This window comes from Prionailurus viverrinus, chromosome E2, assembly GCF_022837055.1.
Source record: "Prionailurus viverrinus isolate Anna chromosome E2, UM_Priviv_1.0, whole genome shotgun sequence".
Lineage (NCBI taxonomy): Eukaryota > Metazoa > Chordata > Mammalia > Carnivora > Felidae > Prionailurus > Prionailurus viverrinus.
The window spans coordinates 54921944-54947699 of NC_062575.1; the positions used below are offsets into that span (position 1 = coordinate 54921944).

At 52.3% G+C, this 25756-nt stretch overlaps 1 protein-coding gene across 1 annotated transcript in view; it reads left to right on the plus strand.

Annotated features, from left to right (window-relative positions):
* MYH14 (myosin heavy chain 14) overlaps window positions 1-25756 on the plus strand; it is a 91274-nt gene that overhangs the window by 59229 nt on the left and 6289 nt on the right. Inside the window, exons 27-39 of the mRNA XM_047837341.1 lie at window positions 2018-2230; window positions 2803-2947; window positions 3441-3647; window positions 5741-5845; window positions 5945-6097; window positions 7189-7437; window positions 12601-12813; window positions 15022-15234; window positions 16111-16272; window positions 18907-19035; window positions 19643-19731; window positions 19826-19949; window positions 25105-25313. Of these exons, the coding sequence (XP_047693297.1) occupies window positions 2018-2230; window positions 2803-2947; window positions 3441-3647; window positions 5741-5845; window positions 5945-6097; window positions 7189-7437; window positions 12601-12813; window positions 15022-15234; window positions 16111-16272; window positions 18907-19035; window positions 19643-19731; window positions 19826-19949; window positions 25105-25313 (2211 nt within the window). The remainder of the gene's footprint in view (window positions 1-2017; window positions 2231-2802; window positions 2948-3440; window positions 3648-5740; window positions 5846-5944; window positions 6098-7188; window positions 7438-12600; window positions 12814-15021; window positions 15235-16110; window positions 16273-18906; window positions 19036-19642; window positions 19732-19825; window positions 19950-25104; window positions 25314-25756) is intronic.

Sequence of the window (25756 nt, forward strand, 5' to 3'; positions counted from 1 at the left end):
AGGTTGTGTGCGTGGTTAAGAGCGCGCAGCGTTGTCTGGCCCCCGGGTTCACGCTCGGGCCCCGCCCACTTCTGCCCGCCTGACCTCGCTCCTGGGGCATCGCCTCCCTGGCCTCGGTTTCTTCGTCGGTAGAATGGGTGAGATTGCAGGAGGTGCCTGGGTGACTCAGTCGGTTGTGTCAGACTCTTGATTTCAGCTCAGGTCATGATCTTACATCTCGTGAGTTCAAGTCCTGTGTGGGGCTCTGCGCCGACAGCTCGGAGCCTGCTTGGGATTCTCTCTCTCTCCTTCTCTCTGTTCCTCTCCCACGCATGCTCTCTCTCGCTAAATTAAAACCAAAAAAAAATTTTTTTTTTAAATGGGAGTGATTTCTTCTAAGGTTAGTGTGGGGATTAAATAAGAAAGCGCTGATAAAACGCTGGGCGTCCCCTAAGCCCTCTGCTAACGCGGGTGTGTCTGTTACTGTTTCTCCTTATTTATTCACTCATTATCATTATGTTTTCTTTTTTTTTAATTGAGGGCAATTTTACGTAACCATTTTATTTTTTGTAAAGATTTTATTTAAAAACTTTTTAAAAATGTTTATTCATCTTTGAGAGAGAGAGAGAGAGAGACAGAGTGTGAGTAGGTAAAGGGCAGAGAAAGAGGGAGACACAGAACCCGAAGCAGGCTCCAGGATCCGAGCTGTCAGCACAGAGCCCAATGCGGTGCGCAAACTCATGAACCGTGAGATCATGACCTGAGCCGAAGTCAGATGCTCAACGGACTGAGCCACCCAGACGCTCCTAAAAGATTTTATTTTTAGACAATCTCCACACCCGCTGTGGGGCTCAAACTCATGACCCCGAGATCAAGAGTCACATGTTCCTCAGACTGAGCCAGCCCGGTGCCCCCATAACAAGACCATTTTGAAGTGTACCATTCAGTGGCGTTTGTGGGTTCACACTGTGGTGCAGCCATCACCTCTGTATTGTTCCAGAACATGTTCATTCCCCCAGAAGGAAGCCCAGTACCCGTCAGGCAGTCCCGGCCCGTGACTCCCTCCTGCAGACCCCGCACCAGTCTGCTTCCTGTTCACATGGGACTTGCCTGTTCCTGATAGTTCACATAAGAGGAAACACACAACATGTAGCCTTTTGTGCTCTTATGATTATTTTTATTGCCATCCTCCCAGCAGCTCCGTGAAGTGGGGTGTCGTGTCCTCTTACGGACCAGGAGCCTGCAGCTCAGAGAGGTTGTCACTTAACCAGGGCAGGTGGCCGAGCAGGGGATACAAACCCTGGGCTGCATGACTCCATGTGTAGTTTCTTTCTTTCTTTCTTTCTTTCTTTTCTTTCTTTCTTTCTTTCTTTCTTTCAGGGAGAGAGAGAGGGCGCCAGTGAGCTAGAGGCAGAGAGAGAGAGAGAGAGAGAGAGAGAGAGAGAGAAAGAAAGAAAGAATCCCATGAGGGGCAGAGAGAGGAAGAGAGGGAGAGAGAAGTGGGGCTCAAGCTCACCCCATGTGGGACTCGAACTCACAAAACCATGACATCATGACCTGAGCCAAAGTCAGATGCTTCAGGAGGGAGCCCCCCAGGTGCCCCATGAGCAATTTCACCCGCAGTCCATGCTGCCCTCCATTCGGCTTCTCTTTGCAAGAGGCCGTGTCTCACGGGGGCCATGAGGCAGGCTGCTGGGGTCAGCTCTGCCACTCGCTGACCGTGTGACCTGGGCAAGTATTTTCCCACTCTGTACCTCAGTTTCCTCATTCGGTGTGGTCACTAAATGAGACGATAAAGCAAAGGGTCATATGTGGCAGGAGCTCGGTAAGCGTCCCTGTGGTTACTCGTGGTGTCATTCCCATTGTACAGCTGAGAAAACCGAGGCTCTGAGTACTGAGCATGTGCCCAAGGGCTGAGCTGGGATCTCACCCCGGGATGGGCCGCCCCCAAATCCACACCAAGCCTCCCCGCCCCCAGAAATCATCCCTGCCCTCTGCCTGTCCCCGTACCAACTCCGTGGCCCCTGTCCACCCCCAGGGCGGAGGAGGAAGGCGGGGCCCGGGCCCAGCTGCTCAAATCCCTGCGGGAGGCGCAAGCAGGGCTGGCCGAGGCCCAGGAGGACCTGGAGACCGAGCGGGCGGCCAGGGCCAAGGCAGAGAAGCAGCGCAGGGACCTGGGCGAGGAGCTGGAGGCGCTACGGAGCGAGCTGGAGGACACGCTGGATTCCACCAACGCGCAGCAGGAGCTCCGGTGAGGCCGGGCTGCCCTGCGGGTGGCACAGCCGGGGTCTCTGAGGGGCAGGGGCGGGGCGAGGGGCGGTGGGGAGAAGGACTTGGGGCGCGAACCCTCCATGGACGCAAAGGTTTAGCCATTCACCAGTTGATTATGGAACATCAGCTCTGCCGCTAGTCTGGGCCAAGCTGGGGGAAGGAGATGAGTCAGACACGGGAGTTTGCCAGGAACTGCCCGGCAGATTCTGGCAAAGGGACCCAATCCAGGACAAAGTGTGCTCTAAGGGAGCAGCACGGGGCATTGTGGGTGGAAAGAGAAAGCCCCTAAACCGTGTCTGTGGAGGAAGTCCAGGAAGACTTCCTTTGAGAAAGGGCCTTTTGGGTAGGGTTTTGAAGGATGCGCAGGAGTTCGCCCTCAAAGCCACACTCCTCCCACGGTTCCCGCCCAGACCCCTTAGGGAATGTAGAGTGAGGTCCTCCTCCTTGAAGGGAAACAATCAAAGGAGGCACACCCAGCTGTCAAGAGGACTCCTCCAAAGGCCCTGCCTCTCTTCTGAAATGCTGTTCCCTGTTCGCCTCCTTCAATGCAAGGTCCAAGAGGGAGCAGGAGGTGACGGAGTTGAAGAAGGCTCTGGAGGAGGAGACGCGTGTTCACGAAGTGGCGGTGCAGGAGCTGAGACAGCGCCACGGCCAGGCCCTGGGAGAGCTGGCCGAACAGCTGGAACAGGCCCGGAGGGTGGGTTGGGACAGGAAAGGAGGCTTCTGAGGGGCTGGGGGAGGGGAAGCCAGGAGCAGAGGAGGGGTTTCCTGTGTCCATTTTGCTCTCGTTTCGTTTCATTCGGCAAACGTGGAGCAAATACCATGTTCTGGGGGTGGTCCTGGGGACCCCGTAGTGGATCAGACTGCTCTCTGTGGTGGAGCTCACATGTTAGCGGGAGAGGCAAAGACTGAACAATATCGACACATTCATGATATGTACTGGGGGAAACATACATCTGAGTGGAAAACCGAAGGAGGTGGGGGGTGAGCCATCCGGCGCCACAGGGAAGCATGTTCCAGGCCGCCGGAACAGCCAGTGCAAAGACCCTGGGGCAGGAAGGTGTTTGGGGATTTAAGGACCAGTGAGGCGTTCCAGGCAGAGGGATCAGCTAGCGCCAAGACCCTGAAGCAGGAGTTTGCCCGGTGGAGGGAGGAAGCATAAATCTTTGCCGGTCTCTCTCCCTTGCCAGAGCAAAGGTACGTGGGAGAAGACCCGGATGGCCCTGGAGGCCGAGGTGTCTGAGCTACGGGCGGAGCTGAGCAGCCTGCAGACCTCGCGTCAGGAGGGCGAGCAGCGGAGGCGCCGCCTGGAGTCCCAGCTGCAGGAGGTGCAGGGCCGGGCCGGCGACGGGGAGCGGGCGCGAGCAGAGGCTACAGAGAAGCTGCAGCGAGCCCAGGTGAGGAGCGGGGCAGCCGGGCCACCTCTCTGGGCTTCAGTTTGCTCCACGGCAGCCCTGTCGTCCCTTCCAATTCCTCCAACACAGTCACGCATGAGTAGGTAGTGTTTGGTGAGCAAATACTCTGTACCGAATATCCTGTGCATTTCACCAAATCTTCCCGACTTCTCCTTTGAAGGAAGTGCTAATGTGGTTCCCAGTTTACACACAAGGAAACCGAGGCCCAGGGAGGTGAAGCTGATTGTCCAAGACCCCCCCCCCCAGAGCCTAAAGTCAAACCCAGGCATGCCTGAGCCGGTACCTCTTAACCCTACCATGACTCCCACCCTCCTAGAAGCCGTAAACAATCCGTATTCTGATTGGAAAAGCCCAGTGTGAACGCGTGGAACTGTGTGGGGACAATATCACACTGTGACTGTTCAAAGAAATGCAGCCCTTTTAAAAAATGTTTACTTATTTTTGAGAGAGAGAGATGGAGCACAAGCGGGGGAGGGAAAGAGAGAGAGGGAGACACAGAATCTGAAACAGGCTCCAGGCTCCGAGCTGTCAGCAGAGAGCCCGATGGACGCGGGGCTCGAACCCATGAACTGCGAGATCACGACCTGAGCTGAAGTCGGACACTCAACCGGCGGAGCCACTCAGGCGCCCCAAGAAATGCGGACTTTTAAATTTTAATCTTACTATGCTTTTTAACTAAATGACCGATGCTTTTGCGGTACTGAGAATATACAAAGAAGCAAAGAACGAAGGGAAGAGCGAATTGTAATTGTCCAACTCCTCCAGGGGAAAACATCATTACAGTTTTTAGTGTCCAAGTTAAAAGTAGTGCGTTGGGGTTAGGGTAAAAAATTAAGCTGCTATGACAAAGGCACCCCGGAATCTATCAGCTTAAGTAAAAGGCATGTGTCTTTCCCTCTCGAGAAGGAGACTCAGGGCGGGCAGTGGAGGCCAGCAGGATACTATGCTCCACGAGGTCAGCCCAGATCCCAGTTCCTTAGTTTGTCGATTTGATGACCCCTGAGAGCATTGTCGTCTTCAGAGTCGGATCTGGGTTATGGGCACATCTGGGATCCTGCTTAGGAAGCGGGAAAGAGAGGAAGTGACAAAATGTACAGCCATCACTCTGCTTGTATTCCATTGGCCATAACACAATCTGAGCCACCCAGGCACCCCGAATATTTTTTTTTAATTTTTTTTTAACATTTATTTATTTTTGAGACAGAGACAGAGCATGAACGGGGGAGGGGCAGAGGGAGAGGGAGACACAGAATCGGAAGCAGGCACCAGGCTCTGAGCCATCAGCCCAGAGCCCGACGCAGGGCTCGAACTCACGGACCGCGAGATCGTGACCTGAGCCGAAGTCGGACGCTCAACCGACTGAGCCACCCAGGCGCCCCCCCCGAATATTTTTTTAAGTAATCTCTACACCCAGCGTGGGACTTGAACTCACAACCCCAAGATCGAGTCGCGTGCTCCACGGACTGAGCCAGCCAGGTTTTTCATCACCCTCCAAAAGGAATACTATATTCTGCAGCTACCATCCCCCAGTTTCCCCCACCTCCCCCCCCCCCCCCCCCCCCCCGCCGCCAAACACAACCCTGTTCCCCTTTCTGTCTCTTTAAATTCCCTGCCCTGGGCGTTTCGTATCGGTGGAATCATACGATGTTTGTCCTTTGGGGTCTGGCGTCTTTCACCCAGCGTAATGCTCTCAAGGTTCACCCGTGCCGTAGCGCGTTATCAGCGCTTTGTTCCTTTGTACTTCGTTCCTTCCATCGTACGGAGACGCTCCATTTCGTTCCCCTGTGCTTCAGCCAGTGGCCATTTGGGTTGTGTCCACGTTTCGGGCCACGGCGATTGGTGCCGCCCAGAACATTCCCTACGCGGTTTTGCAGAGAACTACATTTCCCGTTCTCGTGGGCACATGTCTAGGAGTGGAATTGTCGTGTAGCCGTTTGAGGAGCCGCCAGGCTGTTTTCCACAGCAGCTGCCCCACTTGACGTCCCCACCAGCCCAGGGTGGCAGGGATGTGAGGGCGAGGAGCGGCTGGGGCCACCGGCTGGAAGCCGCCACTGGAAGGTGCCCCTTCCCCGCAGGCTGAACTGGAGAACGTGTCTGGGGCCCTGAGTGAGGCCGAGTCCAGAGCCATCCGGCTGAGCAAGGAGCTGAGCAGCACGGAGGCCCAGCTTCACGATGCCCAGGTGAGCCAGCCCCCCCCCCCCCCCCCGCCCCCACGCCCAGCCCCCGACGCCTCCCCACCGCCGCCCTCACCTGACCTCCGCTCTGCCCTCCGTGTGCAGGAGCTGCTGCAAGAGGAGACCAGGGCGAAGCTGGCCTTGGGGTCCCGGGTGCGAGGCCTGGAGGCCGAGGTGGCGGGGCTGCGGGAGCAGCTGGACGAGGAAGCCGTCGCCAGGGAGCGGGCGGGCCGGGAGCTGCAGACCGCCCAGGCCCAGGTGAGAGTCCCGGAGGGAGACCTGGGGGGGGGGCTGCCACACCCCCGGCGGCCCCCCTCCTCGTCCCTGACCCTCCCGCAGCCCTCAAAGTGTCGGTGCAGAGCCCATCCGACTCCATCTCACCCCTGCTCTGTGTCCGCACAGCCCTGGCCCTGCTCGGGCCTCGTCCTCTGACACCTGGATCCTCATCTGAGCCTCCCTGCAGGCCTCCCCGCCTCCAGTTTCTCCCCTTCCAGCACATCCTCCACGCGGTCTTTCTGCCACAGAGCTGCCCCCTGCTTCTGCCCTGATGACAGCGCCCCTGGGATACAGCCCGCGCCCCTCAACCCCGCGTTTTCTGGGTTCACGTCTCACCTGCTTCCCCATCTCACACGACAAACCCTTTTCACTCTTCAGGGCTTAACGGCAGCCTCTCCTGTGGCGGGAAGTCCCTCACCGCCCCCACTCGGAGCTCCCGTGCCCTTTTTCCTCCTCGTCCCCATTCCAGTCACCTCCGGCTGCAACTTTCTCTGCCCATGGGTTCCGCGTGCTCCTTGAAAGGGGGACCCTATGGGAATTCGATCTCGCTCTTCAGCATAGGCCAACATGTGGGAGCCTGACGTATGGGAGGCCTGGAGACAGGCCCGTTGAATGAATGAGGGATGAATGCGTGCCTGTAACTATCCTTCAACTGGCATACTCCTCTGCATACTTCGGGACCCATCTCAGATGCCCCTGCCTCCAGGAAGTCTCTCTGGAATGTTCTAAGCAAATTCTAAATGCCTCCTGTGGACTCCCATGCCTGTTCTACCGTAGCCTCCACCACCCTGACCCTGACGCTCAGTCTCCCCCATCAGAGTGGGGGTTCCCCAGGGCAGAATCCAAGTCTGATTCATCTTCTGGGTCCCCGTGGGAGTAATTTTAATCCCCTAGAGAAGCTGAGGTTCACAGAACTCACCACCTCAACCCTCCTCCAAGGCAGAAGAGCCCAGGGCGGGGAGTCTTTTCCCTCTTCAGGCCTCAGTCTCCTCGTCCGGGGAATGGGGCACTACCTCGGTGGCAGCCATGACTGTCACCCACTCCTCCTTCCCCCCCCCGCCCCCTCCCCGCAGCTCTCGGAGTGGCGGCGCCGCCAGGAGGAGGAAGCGGGGGCGCTGGAGGCCGGCGAGGAGGCCCGGCGGCGGGCGGCGCGGGAGGCCGAGGCCCTGACCCAGCGCCTGGCGGAAAAGACGGAGGCGGCGGAGCGGCTGGAGCGGGGCCGTCGCCGGCTGCAGCAGGAACTGGACGACGCCACCGTGGACCTGGAACAACAGCGGCAGCTCGTGAGCACGCTGGAGAAGAAGCAGCGCAAGTTCGACCAGGTGGGGCACCGCAGGTTGCCCGGTGGGGAGTCCGGATGCTCTTTCACGCTTCCACGGTCATGGTCATTGCGTGGAACTGGGAATACGCGCTGTCACAGCTCAGCTGTGAACTCGGGGAGGGGTGGGGTGCTCAGGCAGGATGCTTCTTTCTTCTTTTTTTTTTAATTAAAAAAAAATGTTTATTTATTTTTGAGAGAGACTGCACGAGCAAGGCTGGGGGGTGGGGGGCAGAGATAGGGAGACACAGAATCCCCAGCAAGCCCCAGGCTCCGAGCTGTCAGCACAGAACCCGACTTGGGGCTTGAACTCGTGAATTGCGAGATCATGACCTGAGGCGAGGTCCGAGGCTCAACCGACTGAGCCACCCAGGCTCCCCAGGATGCTTCTTCCTTCTAAGTCTCTGGAAAATAGGGCTCCCATCCATCCAGATTTGTCTCTTGTCCCAAAATAATTGTTGGTAGTACCCACTTTTATTCGCCAGGATATCCTGAAGGTGCACCGGAGGGTACGTACGAGGAATAAATAAAATAACCCATCTTGCTTCTCCTCCTGACTCCCTGTGTACCCTCATTTTGGCCTCAGTTTGCCCATCTAGCTGGGGATCATATTAAGCATCTGACACTCTGAGAGTGAAATGAAAATCACAGAAGCCCGGGGCATTAAGGTCAGGCACCCCTGAGGTTCCCACCCCAGCTCGGCCCCTTCTGGCTGTGTAGCTTCTGCACATTGCCCCACCTCTCTGTGCTTCATCTAGAAAATGTGCTTCATTCTTTTACAAAACTTCGTTTTTGCAAGATATTTATTTCACGGGCTCTTGAATTCGAGGTAAATGGTTTATTCTTTCAGCACTCTGAAGAGGTCATTCCATTATCTGTGGCTTCCATTGTTTCAGATGAAAAGTTAGCAAATTTTTTTTTTTTTTTTTTAAATCCTGTGTCTTTGTAGGGAATATGATGTTTTTCTAGCTGGTTTAATTTTCTTCTCTTTATCTTTGATTCTTACTTTGGCTATGATATATCCGGCTGTGGGTTTTTGTATTTATTCAGCTTCGGCTGTGGGTTTGTGTTTTTGTGAAGTGTGGAATTTTCGGCCGTTATTTCTTTAATATTTTTCTGCCCCGTTCTCTCTCTTTCCTCTTCTTCTCAGACTCCAAAAGCATCTATTTTTGACTGCTTAATACTTTACCATTGAGGGGCGCCTGGGTGGCTCAGTCACTTAAGTGTCTGACTTTGGCTCAGGTCATGATCTCCCTGTTCGTGAGTTTGAGCCCTGCATCCGGCTCTGTGCTGACAGCTCAGAACCTGGAGCCTGCTTCAGATTCTGTGTGTGTGTCTCTCTGTCCCTCCCCTGCTCACACTCTGTCTCTCTCTCTTTCAAAAATAAATAAAACGTTAAAAAAAAAAAATACTGTACCATTGATTATCCAGGGTCTATTTTCTTGTTTCTCCTAGAATTTTATATAAAATCTTTTCATATAAATCTTTTTTTTTGATTGGCTTCTTTCACTCAGAATTATTTTGAGATTTATCCATGTTTTGGCATGGATTAATATTTCATTCCTCAGGGTACCTGGCTGGTTCAGTTGGGGGAGCATGTGACTCTTGATCTCCGGGTGGAGAGTTCAAGCCCCACGTTGGGCATAGAGATTATTAATTTAAAAACATTTTTTAAAGATTTTCTTAAATGTTTATTTATTTTTGAGAGAGAGACAGAGACAGAGAGAGAGAACAGGCAGGGGAAGGGCAGAGAGAAAGGGAGACAGAGAATCTCAAGCAGGCTCTGTGCTGCTAGCCCAGAGCCTGATGCGGCGCTCCAACTTACGGGTCATGAGATCATGATCTGAAATGAAACCAAGAGTCAAATGTTTAACTGACTGAGCCACCCAGGCACCCCACCCTCCAATTTTTTTTAATAATAATTTTTCCTTTTTTTTTTTTTTACTGCTGAGTATTATTCCTGCATAAACCACATTTTGAAAACCATTAACCTATTGATGAACATTTAAGATGTTTCTAGCTTTTGACTATTACGAATAAAACCTTAGTCTTTCTTGGAGTCTTTCTTGGAGTGCCTGGGTGGCTCAGTCCGACTCTTGATTTCAGCTCGGGTCATGATCTTGGGGTCATGGGATTGAGCCCCACACTAGGCTCTGCACTGTGAAGCCTGCTTAAGATTTTCTTTCTCTCCCTCTGCCCCTCTGCCCCTCTCCACTGCTCACACCCTCTCTGAAAAATAAAAATAAAATAACAATAATAATATTAAAAAAAAACACTTAATCTTTCTAATAGGATGTAATGGTGTGAATTCATGATTCCCTAATGAGCACCAACATTGGATATCTTTCATGTGCTTTTTTGGCATGCAAACTCTTTGGTGAAGTGTCTGTTCGAATCTTTTGCCCATTTTTTTTTTGTTGGGTTGTTTCTTTTGTTTTGGGGGGGCATTGTTTCTTTTCTTATTGAATTGTGAAAGTTCTTTATGTATGGTGAATCCAAGTTCTTTACCAGATATATTGTTTTGCAACTATTTTCATCCAATCTGTGGCTTATCTTTTTGCTTTCAAAGAGTTTTTCAAAGAGTAACCGTTTGGAATTTTGATGAAGTCCAATCTATTAACTTGTCATTTGTGGACCATGCTTTTTAATATTGTGTCTGAGGAAATATTGCATGACCCAAGGTCACAGAGGTTGCCTGTATTTTTTTCCCGAGGTTTTCTCCTTTTTGGTTTTATATGTAGGTCTCTGATCCAGATTGAGTTAATTTGTTTATATGGTGCTGTCATGGCTCCAGACTAATTTTTTATACATGGCTATCAAATTGTTCGAGCATTATTTGATGAAAAGGCTTTTTTAAAAAAACATTTTTTTTAAAATGTCTATTTATTTTTGAGAGAGACAGAGACAGAATGTAAGTGGGTTAGGGGCAGAGAGAGAGGGAGACACAGAATCCGAAGCAGGCTCCAGGCTCTGAGCTGTCAGCACAGAGCCCGACGTGGGGCTCGAACTCACGAGCTGTGAGATCATGACCTGAGCCAAAGTCAGACGCTCAACTGACTGAGCCACCCAGGAGCCCCCTGAAAAGACTCTCTTTATGACTTGTTTTTATGTATATATTAAAAATCAGGTAGTGTCAGCTCTCTGTTTTTTAAAAAAATTTTGTTAATGTTTATTTATTTTGGAGAGAGACAGAGTCAGAGACAGAGCGTAATTGGGGGAGGGACAGAGAGAGAGACACCCACCCAGAATCTGAAGCAGGCTCCAGGCTCTGAGCTGTCAGCATACAGCCTGACTTGGGGCTTGAACTCACGAACCGCAAGATCATGACCTGAGCCGAATCCGGACACTTAACTGACTGAGCCACCCAGGCGCCCTTCCAATCTTTTCTTCTTTTTCAAAGTTGTTTTATTTCTTCTAGGTCCTTCACATTTCCACATGTATTTTAGAATCTGTGTGTCAGTTTCTTTTTTTTTTTTTTTTTTTTTTTCAACGTTTATTTATTTTTGGGACAGAGAGAGACAGAGCATGAACGGGGGAGGGGCAGAGAGAGAGGGAGACACAGACTCGGAAACAGGCTCCAGGCTCTGAGCCATCAGCCCAGAGCCCGACGCGGGGCTCGAACTCACGGACCGCGAGATCTTGACCTGGCTGAAGTCGGACGCTTAACCGACTGCGCCACCCAGGCGCCCCTGTGTGTCAGTTTCTACACACAGAAGAAAAATCCTCCTGGTTTGGGAGTGTGTTCAATCTATAGATGGATCTGGGAAGAACTGACATCCTAATAACGCTGAGTTTTCTGGCCCAGGAACGTGGTCCATGTGTCCATTTGTTTAGGTTTCCTTTCCTTCAGGGATGTTTTCTGTGTTCATCTTTTACATCTTTTGTTGGATTTATTTCCAAGCATTTTGTATTGTTGATGCTATCTTCAGTGGTTCCGTTTTTATTTCAGTTTCTGATTGCCAGTGCATACAGATACAATAGATTTTGATATATTGATCTTGCAATCCTACAATTTATTCGCTGAACTCACATATGAGGGAGAGTAGATTTTTTTTTTATAGGTTCCATTGGGTTTTCTACATTGGTGACTGTATTTTCTATGAATGAAGACAGTTTCACTTCTTCCTTTCCTTTTTTTTCCTCTTCCTGCGGGACTCAACATACCAGTGCACTCGACTGCTTGACGCTCCCACACAGGTCATTAAAGCCCGGTTAATTTGTTTATGATCTTTTTTGCTTTTTCTTTTTTTCTCTATCAAGGTCATTTCTATTAACCTGGTTTTTTTTTTTTTTTTTTTTAATGCTTATTTATTTTTGAGAGTGAGAGAAAGAAAGAGCAGGGAAGGGGCGGGGGGCGGGGGGACAGATGATCTGAAGTGGGCTCTGTGCTGACAGCAGAGAGCCTGATTCGGGGCTCGAACTCACCGGCCATGAGATCGTGACCTGAGCCAAGGTCAGATGCTTAACCAGCTGAGCCACCCAGGTGCCCCTAGATCGACCTGTTTTCAAGTTTACTGGTTCTTCTGATGTGTCCAGTCTGCTCTTAGTTTCCTCCAATGACTTGCTGATTTCAGATATGATATTTTTCAGTCCTGGCCCTTCTAATTGGGTCTGTTTTACTTTCAAATCCCTCCTGAAAAAGCTGTGGGTCTGTACACACTGTGTCCATCCGGTCCTGACATTTACTAAATGTAGTTAAAGTCCTCGTGTGATGATCCCAGGGTGGAGGTCATCCGTTGGTCTGTTTCCACAGACTGATTTTTCCCTTGACTCTGAGCCCTGTTCTCTTCCCTTTTGGCAGATCTTGCGATTTTTCTTGTTGCTAATTTCTGTGTCTTAAAACAAAACAAAACAAAAAACAAAAAACAGCAAAGGCTGAAGTACATTGTAAAAAATGACGTACCTGCTCTCTGTTACGACCACCCCAGGAGGAAGAAACACCCTTTTGTCTGGTGGGTTTCTAGAGTGAGGGGCTCGTCAGTTTGATCCACTCAGGAGCTGGGCACAGCTGCAACTTTAATCCCTCTACCTCCCTCTTGTGTCTCTGCCTCTGTCTGTCCGTCTGTCTCTCTTTCTCTCTGGCCCTGGCTGCTCCCTCCTCCCCGTCCACTTGTACACTCCTTTCAGCTAATCTATTTCCTCCACCCCATCTCCCTCCACCCGGAAGCTCCTGGCAGAGGAGAAGGCGGCCGTACTGCGGGCGGTGGAGGAGCGTGAGCGGGTCGAGGCAGAGGGCCGGGAGCGCGAGGCTCGGACCCTGTCCCTGACCCGGGCCCTGGAGGAGGAGCAGGAGGCGAGGGAGGAGCTGGAGCGGCAGAACCGGGCCCTGCGGGCGGAGATGGAGGCCCTGCTCAGCAGCAAGGATGACGTTGGCAAGAACGTGAGTTGGGGGGGAGCCAGGGGGGCCCGCTCCCCAAGACACACGTGGGCGGCGCACGCACACCTCACGTTGGGAGACGCACACACACGTGTGTGCTCTCACGCGTGGGACATGGGGAGAACCAGCCGTCAGAGTCACGTGTTCATGCCCAGCGCAGAGTGGGAGGAGAGCCGATCCCCAAACAGGCGCTCACGGAACACACGCTGAGGGCGCCCTGGTGGCTCAGTCATTAGGCGTCCGCTTCGGCTCAGGGCCTGATCTCACAGTTTGTGAGTTCGAGTCCCATATCGGGTGAGCTCCTGCCCCTCGCTCACTTGTGCTCTCTACCCCCCCCCCCCACACCCCCGCAAAAAATACACAGAGTGTGAGGGGAATCTTCCACCAGACACCTGTGTTGGTACATACACGCAGGAAGTAAGGAAGCCACCCTGCCCCCCACTGAGCACATACAGGCTCCCCACCCTCCCCAGGCCTCTGTCTTCTTCCCTGGCTCACAGGCCAGTGAGGAGTCCCCTACGCCTGTCCCCCAGTCCCCGCTCACCCAGCCAGTGTCCCAGCCTTCCGAAAACTCCGCCACGCCCCTCACCCCATCCTTCCTTAAGTTTGCCCAGTAAATGTATTCACCGATGGGCACCTGGGTGGCTCAGTCCGTTGAGTGTCTGACTTCGGCTCAGGGCGTGATCTCACGGATCGCGAGTTCAAGCCCCGCATCGGGCTGTCTGCCATCAGTGCAGAACGCGCTTCAGATCCCCTGCTCTCCGCCCCCCGCCCCTCTCCCACTCATGCTCTCTCCCTGAAAAAATAAACCAAGTAAATAAAACATTTTTTTAATTAAATACATAAATAAATATTTTTATGGAGTGGCCTCAAGGCCAGGTCCAGGGACACCAGCCACCATGACTGCTGATGGGAGGCACCGGACAGAATATGCACTTCAGTGAGGCTGGACCCAGGCGCTCCCGACGTCCTTCCTTATTGCCAAACAACGTCCTCTCGTGGGCACATCAGATAAAGGCTTTATCTTCTCCACACGCTCCAGGGATGATCTGGAGAGAACCACCAGGCCTGGGGAGAACCCCTCACCCCGCGACCTACCCTTGGCCTGTAGCCCCAGGGAGACTAGAGCCAAAACTCCAGCTCCTACTGGAACTACTAAGGTCTCTACTTCCGGAAAACTGTCAAGTTATTTGTGGCGCCTCCAGATGCCTACTTTGTGGGAAATAGGGTGTTGACAGGAGAAAGTTTAATTCCTTCCAGCAAGCAAAGCTGATTGGCAGGTGCTTAGTAGGAGGGGAAACCAGCTGGCCTCTTCCAAGGAAGGAGACCCGGTCACTGTTGAGAATTTCCAAGCGGGTCATTGGGCAGTGGGGACATGCAGATATTGTCCCTGTCCTGTGGAGTTCACAGTCCAGTGTGGGGGCGAGCGTTGCACAAAAAGAGACATCAGCTCATGTTAAAAGACCGTTGTGACTAAGGCTGAGTCGAGGAAGGGCTCGGGGCCAGGAGTGTGGATAACAGGCCCTGACAGGTCAAGGGACGCTTCTCTGAGGCGGTGACAGTTAAAAGAGAGGGATGGGGCGGGGGTGGGAGTGGGGGAGGATCTGAGAATTCATAAGCCCGGATCTGCCCTCACAGGGTGTTTGGGATTTGAATTTTCAACTCGCCAGAAGCTCTGGGAACCTCACCACCCCCACACACACATACACACACCCCTCCCCCCCACCCCGCCCAAGCTGAGAAAAACATCTCAGTAGACGGGATGGTGGTCTCCTGGGAGTCTGGCATAAATGAACACTTCCCTCCGGAGCTACATGCCTTCAACCCGTGACCGCACAGGATCCCCGAAGACGAAGCCCGAGTGAAGTGAGCTCACGATGCAAAATCACAAAACCCGTGAGGAAATAAACCACTGTGAGTGAGAGCCGACCTAACACACACTTGAACTGGACTCTCACGGGCTTCAGATAACACAGCTTGCAATCAGGTTATTCATGAAATGTTTTAGGACGATTCAGATTGAGGCACATCCTGAGCTAGGTGTCAGGGAGATGGTGAGTGAACGAGCAAACTGAGAAGTGCACTTGGACCCACTGTCTCCCCCTTATCCGTCGAAGCTTCCCTCACTCTGCCCTGGGCTAGATCTAGCGTCCTGGCCTCCCCTTCCCTGGTGCCACAGGTGCCCAGAGCTCACCCTCCCGTCCCCACCAGGTGCATGAGATGGAGCGAGCCCGCCGGGTGGCAGAACAGACAGTCAGCGACCTGCGAACGCAGGTGACGGAGCTGGAGGATGAACTGACGGCGGCCGAGGACGCCAAGCTGCGCCTGGAAGTGACCGTGCAGGCTCTCAAGGCCCAGCACGAACGTGACCTGCAGGGCCGTGACGAGGTTGGCGAGGAGAGGCGGCGGCAGCTGGCCAAGCAGGTACAAGCGGTCAGGCTGGGGCTGGAGGCTGCCTGGTGCCCGCAGGCAAGAGGGGCCGAAAGTCACACTCAGCTACCTGTCGCTCGGTCATTCCTCCCGGGACCCTCCTGCTCCCCAGCGCATTCACCCACAATAACCCACCAACCCACACATACGTCCCAGTGACGGACGGATATACCCGTTGGGACGTCAACCCCCAAACCATTCACCCAGCCACCTACCACCCCGTCTGCACAGGCCCCCCACCCACACACAGCCTCCCCACCAATCCACCTCCTCTCCACCATCTGCCAAACTGCTCCATTTCCGGCAACTTCCTCTCCCCAGCACCCCCCTCCCTGAGCCTGCCCATGTACTCATGGACCTGCTACACCCCTTCACCCACGACCTTCCTCCCTCATTCATTTACTCATCCCCTCTTCCTGTGGTCTGCGCCGTTCATTCAGGACTCAACCCGTCAAGGGATTTCCGGGGGTCTGTAGCCGGCTCATGCTGCATGAAGAGCCAGGGGTGGGGGGTGGGAGTGGGGGAGGGGTCAGGGGTGGAGGGTTGCGTGGGAGGGGTGGGAGTGGCAGGTCAACTCTGAGGGTAGAAGGACCCTCTAGAGGTGGGCCGGATGGGCTGGAGGGGAGAGATGGGAACAGAGCAGGGGCAAGGCGTGAGGGGGGGGGGGGTGCTGGGGGAGGGGATGAGCCCAGAGCTGGGGCCCTGGGGACGGAGAGGAGGGATCCGTCTGGGCTGTAGAGAGGCAGAGGGCAGGGGGAATGGCGCTGGAGGCCTGGGCATCGGCCGGCAGGTGGACATCCGTGTCACCAGCACGGAGAGGGAGCCCGGGCCTCCTGTCCCCTGAGCCTGCCCCTTCCGGCCTCCCCGCAGCTGAGGGATGCCGAGGTGGAGCGGGACGAGGAGCGCAAGCAGCGCACCCAGGCCGTGGCCGCCCGGAAAAAGCTGGAGGTCGAGCTGGAGGACTTGAAAGCCCAGAACGCGGCCGCCGCGCAGGGCAAGGAGGACGCGGTGAAGCAGCTTCGCAAGATGCAGGTAGGGGTGGGGCTGAAGCCACCTGCGAGCCGGCCCGCTGTCGCTCCGCCCCCTGGGCCCCCACGAGCCGCATCTTTGTAAGCACCCGCGCCCCAAGGGCTGGCTTGCTGCTTTTCATATGTTTTATTTCCTTTACTTAAAATGCTTAGGGTTTAGGTCCAATTTCTTCAGTTTATTTAATTTTTGACATGGAAATGCCGTAGGGTTCCTCCCCTAATGTGAAAGTCATGGCTGGTTGGTTTGGGGGTTTTTTTTGTTTGTTTTTTGTTTTTTTAATTCTTTTTTGGCGGACGCCTGGCTGGCTCGGTAGGTAAAACATGCGACTCTGGATTTTGGGGTCGTGAGTTCGAGCCCCACGTTGGGAGTAGAGATTACTTAACTTTTTTTCATTCTTTTTTTTAATGACAACGGTGTGTCGGTGTACGTCCATCAGTTGTAACATCCCACTCAGACGAGGGAGGCTGATGACCGGATTCTGTGCGTGTGTGTGGGCCAGGGGCTGTGTGGGCAATCTCTGTACCTTCTGCCTAGTGTTGTCCTGAACCTAATACTGCTCTAAAAAAGGGAAGTCTAATGTTTAAAAACTCCATTTTTTAAGTGTCCGATAAAGTGGGTGCCGGCCCCATGCAGCTTGGGCATCTAAGATGTGGTAGGACTGAAATCCAAATTACATGCTATATATGTTATTGTGCATATATATATGTTATGTCATATGTTATATGTTATGATATATATATATATGTATATATATATATGCACAATTTTTATAGTGATTATGAATGGAAATAATAGGGGCGCCTGGGTGGCTCATTTGGTTGAGCCTCCAACTTTGGCTCAGGTCATGATCTCACAGTTCAGGTCATGATATCACAGTTGGTGAGTTTGAGCCGGGCATCAGGCTCTCTGATGTCAACAAGGAGCCTGCTTTGGATCCTGTGTCCCCCTCTCTCTCTTCCTCCCTCTCTCTCTCTATCTCTCAAAATAAATAAATAAATAAATAAATAAATAAATAAATAAATAAATAAATAAACATTTAAAAAATAAAAAATAAATAAAAATAAATAAATAATAAAATAAAATTGAATTAAAAATAATTGAAATAGTTGAAATAAATAAATAATAAAATTAGTAATGTATTAAATTTTGTAAATTTAATAATAATTAATAAGGGACAGGGGCGCCTGGGTGGCGCAGTCGGTTAAGCGTCCGACTTCAGCCAGGTCACGATCTCGCGGCCCGTGAGTTCGAGCCCCGCGTCGGGCTCTGGGCTGATGGCTCAGAGCCTGGAGCCTGTTTCCGATTCTGTGTCTCCCTCTCTCTCTGCCCCTCCCCTGTTCATGCTCTGTCTCTCTCTGTCCCAAAAAAATAAAAAACGTTGAAAAAAAATTATTAAAAAAAAATAATAATAATTAATAAGGGACAAATAAATAATTGAAATAAATAGAATAAAAAATAAATTGAAAAAATAAATAAATTGAAGTAAATAATAATATTTTAGATATGTGAGGCTATGTAAAAATATAGTGTTCAACCTAATTTACCTACTTCTTTTTTGCCTTTTTAGTGTGACCATTAGACAAGGTAAAACGATGTATGTCTTCCCACTGGGCAGCCCTGGGCTAGAAAGATCCCTCCCCCAAAAGTAAACCTGCCCAACCGTGTCTTCCCTGAGAGAAAAAGCCTGCAGTGAAAAGCTGCTATTGTCAAACAAGTAATAATATTAATGACAGCGATGAGAATTGTCCTGCTAGTTCCAAGCCCAGTGCTGTCTTCACTGTCCTCTCTGCACAGTAGGTTATTATTTGTATTATTTTTTAATGGCGGTGGACGTTTAGTTTGTGTTTTTTTTCTTTAAGCGCCATGGAAGAAAGAATTCTTATACTGGCATCTTTACTCACTCTGTGGTGTGGTCGGGTAGCAAAGTGGCTGGAAGTGTAAACCCTGGGGCCATATGGCCCGGGTTCAAGTCCCGACTCTGCCACTTACCACCCTTGGCACGTTGCTGAACCTCTCTGTGCCTCAGTTGCCCCATATGTACACTGGCCAGGAAACGAGTCCCCACCAGCTGGAGTTGTAGGATTAAGGGAGCCAGTGTGTACGTTTAACAGGGCCTGGCCCATGGTAAGCGATCAGGAAGTGTGTGCCACCCTTCTTATCACCGCAGAGTCCAAATACAACACCCATTTCGGGCTTACTTAAATTTTTAAGGTACTATTTTATTTTTGAGAGAGCGAGGGGCAGAGCGCGAGCGGAGGAGGGGCAGAGAGAGAGGGAGACACAGAATCTGAAACAGACGAAACGGACTCCAGGCGCCTAGCTGTCAGCATGGAGCCCAACGCGGGGCTCGAACTCAGAAACCGAGAGATCATGACTTGAGCCAGAGTGGAGGCTTAACCGACTGAGCCACCCAGGCGCCCCTAAGTTGTTACATTTTTAAACTGGAGGTTGCCGAAACCCCAGAGCAGGGGAGGGGACGGCCCCTGGTCACACAGCGAGCCAGGGACTGGCAGCGGCCCTGGGCTGCAGGGTTTTGTTCGGGGAACTTTAGAGCCCCTGCAGGGCCGAGGCGACGTTAGGGGCTCCCGCAAGAGCCACGACCAGGCGGCGCCCGCTCACTCGCTTCGTTCCGCCCAGGCCCAGATGAAGGAGCTGTGGCGGGAGGTGGAGGAGTCACGCACTTCGCGGGAAGAAATCTTTGCCCAGAACCGGGAGAGTGAGAAGCGCCTCAAGGCGCTGGAGGCGGAGGTGCTGCGGCTGCAGGAGGTGAAGCCGGGATGCGCGTGGCCCTGGGGTGGAGGCGGGGCGGTGAGGGTGGGTGGGGCCAACCGGCTAGGCCTCGTGGAGCTCGTGGGAGCCCTGAGAGGGTTCTGAGCAAAGCAGGCGGCCAGGTCTGCGCTGGTGCCATTAAGGAGATGGACTGCAGGGGGGACGTTGGAGGCAGGAAGTCTGGGGAGAGAGGACAAGGCCAGAGCTGGGACTGTGGAGACGCGGGGAAGAGATAAAGCAGAGAGAATAGAGGGTCGACATGGACAGGGCTGTGGATGAGAAGGGCGCAGGGGAGGTAAGAAGGGACCTGGGGGTCAGGCCTGGTGCCTGGGGGCACCCGGAGGGGGAGCAGGTTGAGGCCGCGCTGAGGGGGAGGGGCCTGGGGACGGGAAGGGAGAGGTGGACAAGGGTCAGGGCCTCAGGAGACAGCTTTTAGGAGGCACCTGCCGGTGCATTGAAGTTCGTTCCAAGCTCGCCCAGGGATGGCATGTTCACGTGCAGCAAAAACAAGTCCGGGAACCTTGAGGTGTGAGGAGCAGGGAGGCCGGTGCCCAGATAGCACCCCCCCCCTCCTGCTGACCTCCACCCCTCTCTGTCCTCCCAGGAACTGGCCGCCTCAGATCGTGCCCGGCGGCAGGTCCAGCAGGAGCGGGACGAGATGGCAGACGAGGTGGCCAACGGCAGCCTTAGCAAGTGAGTGGCCCACGGTACTGTGGGGCAGGACGCCCTCCTCCTGCCCTCCTGCCCTCTCACCTCCCCCCTCCCGCCCCGCTCCCGTTCTCCCCAGGGCAGCCATTCTGGAGGAGAAGCGGCAGCTGGAGGGGCGCCTGGGGCAAATGGAAGAGGAACTCGAGGAGGAGCAGAGCAACGCAGAGCTGCTGGGCGACCGCTACCGCAAGCTGCTCCTGCAGGTGACACAGCCCTGTCCCCCCGACAGCCCTGGGGCCCCACTGACCCGGGAGCGTCATCCCCAGTCCTTTCATTCGACGCAGAACGGAAAAGGAAATGTCTGGGTTGGGTTTTAGTAGTTGAATAGGAGTTCTCAAGGCGGGTAGGCATCGATGAAGGGCTGGATCCCGAGAGTACTTACGTGGGTCGCTGCACTGCGACCTGGTCGCATCCACTGCGTGGACGTGGGTAAGGTGGCACGTGTGATAATACAAGTATCTTTGGTCCGGGAGGTGGGCGCCCGGGTGGCTCAGTCAGCTGAGCGTCTGACGATTTTGGCTCAGGTCATGATCCCAGGGTCTGGGGTCGAGCCCCCACATCGGGCTCCATGCTGAGCATGGAGCCTTCTTAAGATTCTGTCTCTCACGTGCAGTCTCTCTCTCTCTCTCTCTCTCTCTCTCTCTCTCCAAAAAAAAAAAAAAAAAGGAAGTATCTTCAGTCCAGCAGAGAGATGGAGGGAGGGAAGGAGAGAACGCTGCAAGAATCAGAAGAAAGCAGGTGGAAAAAGGGGCATTTGGCTGGGGTTTTAAAGCATAAGTAGGAGCGAGGCAGCTAAGCAGACAGAAGCATATTTCCATTTGTAGATTTATTTATAAATACTGTCTGAGGCTTCTGGAGGCTGAGGTCCTATTCTGGGTGATGCTGGGGACCTGGGGATGGCTCATTCCAGATCTCTGCCCTTAAGGACATCCTAGTCTGATGGAGGGGACAGACTCTCCCAATACAGAAATACAAATGAAAATGCAGGAAGCACAAGACACTGTGAGGACTTAGAAGAGAATTCTGACCCCGCCTGGAGGCTGAGGGCTATCGGGGAAGACTTCCTGTTGGAGGAGATGTCTTAAGAGGTCATGCTGGAAGTTAAGAGTTTGCCAGGCAGACAATGGAGGGATGGGATTTCCAAAGAGAGACCTGTGTCTCCATGACTTCGTCAATTTTTTTTAAATGCTTATTTATTTATTTTGAGAGAGGGAGAGAATCTCAAGCAGTCTCCGCACTGTCAGCACAGAGCCCAGCACAGGGCTCAGTCCCACGAACCATGATTTCCTGACCTGAGCTAAAATCAAGAGTAGGACGCTTAACTGACTGAGCCACCCAGGCACCCCGATTATTTCATTGATTTTTTAAATGTTTATTTACTTTATTTATTTATTTATTTATTTATTTATTTAGAATTTAATTTTTTTTAACATTTGTTCATTTTTGAGAGACAGAGACAGAGTGTGAGTGGGGGAGGGGCAGAGAGAGAAGGAGACACAGAATCCGAAACAGGCTCCAGGCTCTGAGCTGTCAGCACAGAGCCCGATGCGGGGCTCGAACCCACGGACTGTGAGATCATGACCTGAGCCGAAGTCGGACGCTTAACTGACTGACCCACCTCGAGCTCCCCTATTTATTTATTTTTGAAAGAGAAAGAGCACGAGCAGGGGAGGGGCAGAGAGAGAGAGAGAGAGAGAGAGGGAGACACGGAATCTGAAGCAGGCTCCAGGGCTCCAAGCTGTCAGCACAGAGCCCGATGCAGGGCTCGAACCCACAGACTGTAAGATCACGCATGACCTGAGCTGAAGTCAGACACTTAACTGACTAAGCCACCAGAGCGCCCCTCATTAATTTTTTTAAAGACATTCTTTTTAAAAAAAACTTTTTTTTAATGTTTATTTATTTTTGAGAGAGACAGAGACAGAATGTGAGTGATTTAGGGGCGGAGAGAGAGGGAGACACAGAATCCAAAGCAGGCTCCAGGCTCCGGCTAGCAGCACAGAGCCTGACGTGGGGCCTGAACCCATGAACTGTGAGATCATGACCTGAGCCGAAGCCGGATGCTTAACCGACTGAGCCACCCAGGCGCCCCATCCCCTCATTAATTTTTAAAAACACATTTTGAGACTTCTCAGGGGACATGCCCTGACACCGCTGGACATTCAGAGAAGAGCGAGACCCCAGCTTCAGCCCTTGGGGAGCACCTAGACCAGTAGGAGAGGCCGTCATACTCCAGGGTGATGATTTCACTTGTAGCAAAAGCCCAGTCGCAAACAAGGCCCCACACTGTGGTCCCTGGCTACCTCAGACCTTTTCTCTAGCCTTTCCATCCCTGGTTGACTCTGCTCCAGCCACACCAGCCTCCTCACTATTTCTTGACTCTGCCAAGTGTATTCCTACCTCAGGGCCTTTGCACCTGCTTTCCCCCTTCTTCCTGAGAGAAAGCTCTTACCCCAGACCATCCCATGTCTCATTCCCAGTAAGAGCCTTCCCTGACCATACTGTGTGAAACAGCCACCCTCTCACCCGCAATTCCCCTCCATTCTCTCTGCTTTGATCTCCTCCCTTTCCCTTATGACTACCTGAAACTATATTATATATTTACTTGCTTGTATGCTGTCCATCTCCCCAGCAGAATGTAAACACCTCGAGAGTAGGGACTCTGTCTTTATTTATTTATTTTTTTAATTTTTAAAAAATCTTTATTTTTTTATTTTTTTTTTTTCTCAACGTTTATTTATTTTTGGGACAGAGAGAGACAGAGCATGAACGGGGGAGGGGCAGAGAGAGAGGGAGACACAGAATCGGAAACAGGCTGCAGGCTCCGAGCCATCAGCCCAGAGCCTGATGCGGGGCTCGAACTCACGGACCGTGAGATCGTGACCTGGCTGAAGTCGGACGCTTAACCAACTGCGCCACCCAGGCGCCCCAAAAAATCTTTATTTTTTGAGAGAGAGAGAGAGAGAACGTGAGCAGGGGAGGAACAGAGAGAGGAGACACAGAATCCGAAGCAGGCTCCAGACTCTGAGCTGTCAGCACAGAGCCTGATGTGGGGCTTGAACCCACGAGCCGTGAGATCATGACCTGAACCAAAGTCGGACGCTCAACCAACTAAGCCACCCAGGCACACCCCCAGCCCACATCGTTGGCTGTTGTTGAAAAGGAGAACTTTATAAAAAATCAGAATAAAACTAGGGCGCCTGGGTGGCTCAGTCGGCTAAGCCTCCGCCTCTTAATTTTGGCTCAGGTCATGATCTCCCGGGTCATGGGATCGAGCCCCACGTCAGGCTCTGCGCTGGCAGTGTGGACGGAGCCTGCTTGAGATTCTCTCTCTCTCTCTCTCTCTCTCTCTCTCTGTCTCTCTGTCTCTCTCTCTCTCCGCCTCTCCCCTGTGCATGCTTTCTCTCTCTCTCTAAATAAATAAGCATTTAACACATTTAAAAAATCAAAATGAAACTTAAAAGACGCCAAAAAAGGGATTTCCAAGAAAATTGCAAATATTTTTTTTTTTAATTTTTTTTTTCAACGTTTATTTATTTTTGGGACAGAGAGAGACAGAGCATGAACGGGGGAGGGGCAGAGAGAGAGGGAGACACAGAATCGGAAACAGGTTCCAGGCTCTGAGCCATCAGCCCAGAGCCCGACGCGGGGCTCGAACTCACGGACTGCAAGATCGTGACCTGGCTGAAGTCGGACGCTTAACCGACTGCGCCACCCAGGCGCCCCGAAAATTGCAAATATTGAAGACAGGCAAAGAAGACCCAACGTACGGTACTGAGAGTCCCCAAAGAAGACCCAAGCAGGGAGACAGAGCGAATAACCTAAGACCGTAGTGCGAGAAAGCTTTCCTGAAACGATACAGCGGGAAGCGACATCCGGGAAGAGCACGCTGAGTACTGGAGGACATCGACCCGTCAAGACCGATACCGAGACCGATGCTAGTAAAACTTGCGTGTGTTAGAGGCGGCAGAAATCCTTTAGGTGGCTAGGAAAACATGAGCAAGCAATCCACAAGGAAAAGGAAATTCACCGGTCATCAGATTTTGGACAGCAAGACTTAGTGCTGCGAGAAAATGGAAGGACGTAGCTCAGATTCTCAGAGAAAGATGAGGGCACCTGGCGTCGGCGCCCGTCTTTACCTGGCCTCCGTGTCTTCTGTATGTGTTTGTGACTCCTCTTCTCATGAGGATGCCAGTCGTATTGGGTTTTGGGCCCACCCTCATCTGGCATAACCTTATTTTAATTCAACTCATCGCAGCTCCAAAGGCTCTATTTTCCAAAGAAGATCACATTCTGGGGGCGCTTGGGCGGCTCATTTGGCTAAGTGTCCAACCTTTGATCTCAGCTCAGGTCTTGATCTCACAGTTGTGTGAGCTCAGACCCTGCGTTGGGCTCTGCGAGAGGCATGGAGCCTGCTTGGGATTCCCTCTCCCTCTCTCTGCTCCTCCCGCACTCGGGCTGTCTCTAACCCTCTCAAAATAAGTCAACTTAAAAAAAGGGGGGGGGGGCGCCCGGGTGGCTCGGTCGGTTAAGCGTCTGACTCGTTTGCCTTTAGTTAACTCGTAAAGCCGCATATTTGATCAGTTTCTGACTTTCCACATCACCGTTTCATTTTCTGACAAGTTACAAAAAAGAGAGAGCATATGCTAATCACCGTGTTGATGTGTTCCCATGAGGGCAAAGTGAAATAAGGCATGAATCAGACTGGATCTGACTCATTTCCGTCTCCCCGGTGCAGGACCTCGCTCGGAATACGAGCTGAGTAAATAAACGGAAACTATTATTAGGGGCGCGTTTAAAAATTCTCAATGTAGTAGCTACCATTTGTTCAGCTGGCGTTTCTTAAAATGACCCCAGAACATCACCCACATCAGAACTGCCCGAGGTGTTTGTTAAAAATGCAGATTCATGGACCCCACTCCTGATCTGCTCAAGCGGAGTTTTTGGAGGGTGGGACCCTGAAGTCTGCATCTTTTTTTTTTTTTTTTTTTTTTTTTTTTAAACAAGCTCCCCAGATGATCCTGGTGCAAACAAAAGTGTGATAACCCTTGCAATAGACTCTTTCACAATCAGAGGTAGAGTTCATAGCATTGAAACAAGTTTGTGATAGTCTTGTGGACGTGTTAAAATAGCAAAAAAAACTACCCAAAACGTTAAAACCGGGGGTTGGCGCTGCTGTTGGCTGATCCGCCAATCAGGAAAAAGATGTGCTGACATCTATTGTGTATTTAGTACGTACCAGGCTCTGTGCTATGCACTTAACAGTTGCCGACTCATTTAACTGGGAGGTCCCTGAATTTACCTACCACCTTCTTCCAAGATGCCACCACGATAGTTCTGCTTTTGCCTCTACTACAGGTGGACTCGCTGACTACAGAGTTGTCAGCCGAGCGCAGTTTCTCAGCCAAGGCGGAGAGCGGGCGGCAGCAGCTGGAGCGACAGATCCAAGAGCTCCGGGGGCGCCTGGGTGAGGAGGACGCCGGGGCCCGGGCCCGCCAGAAGATGATCATTGCCGCCCTTGAGTCTAAACTGTCCCAGGCTGAGGAGCAGCTGGAGCAGGAGAGCAGGTAGGTGGGAGGGGAGGGCACGGCTGGAGGGTGATTCCCCACACTCTGGTCGTGAGACGGAGGAGAGCTGCGTTATAAGCACCTGGCTTAGAAACATCCAAAAGGCATCATATTATTTATGCCTGCTGATTTCCCATCTCACTTAGGATGCTTTGGGCTGTAAGTAACTGCACTGCAACTAAGAATGGATTTAAGTGGTGCCTGGGCGGCTCAGTCAGTTGAGCGTCCGACTTCAGCTCAGGTCACGATCGCACAGTTCATGGGTTTGAGCCCCGGGCTCACTGCTGTCAGCGCAGGGCCTGCTTTGTATCCTCTGTTTCCCTCTCTCTCTGCCCCTTCCCCGGTCATCCTCTCTCTCTCTCTCAAACATAAACAGACGTTTAAAAAAACCAATAAAATATATTGTTAAAAACAAAAGAGTAGGAGTTAAGCAGTAATGTAGC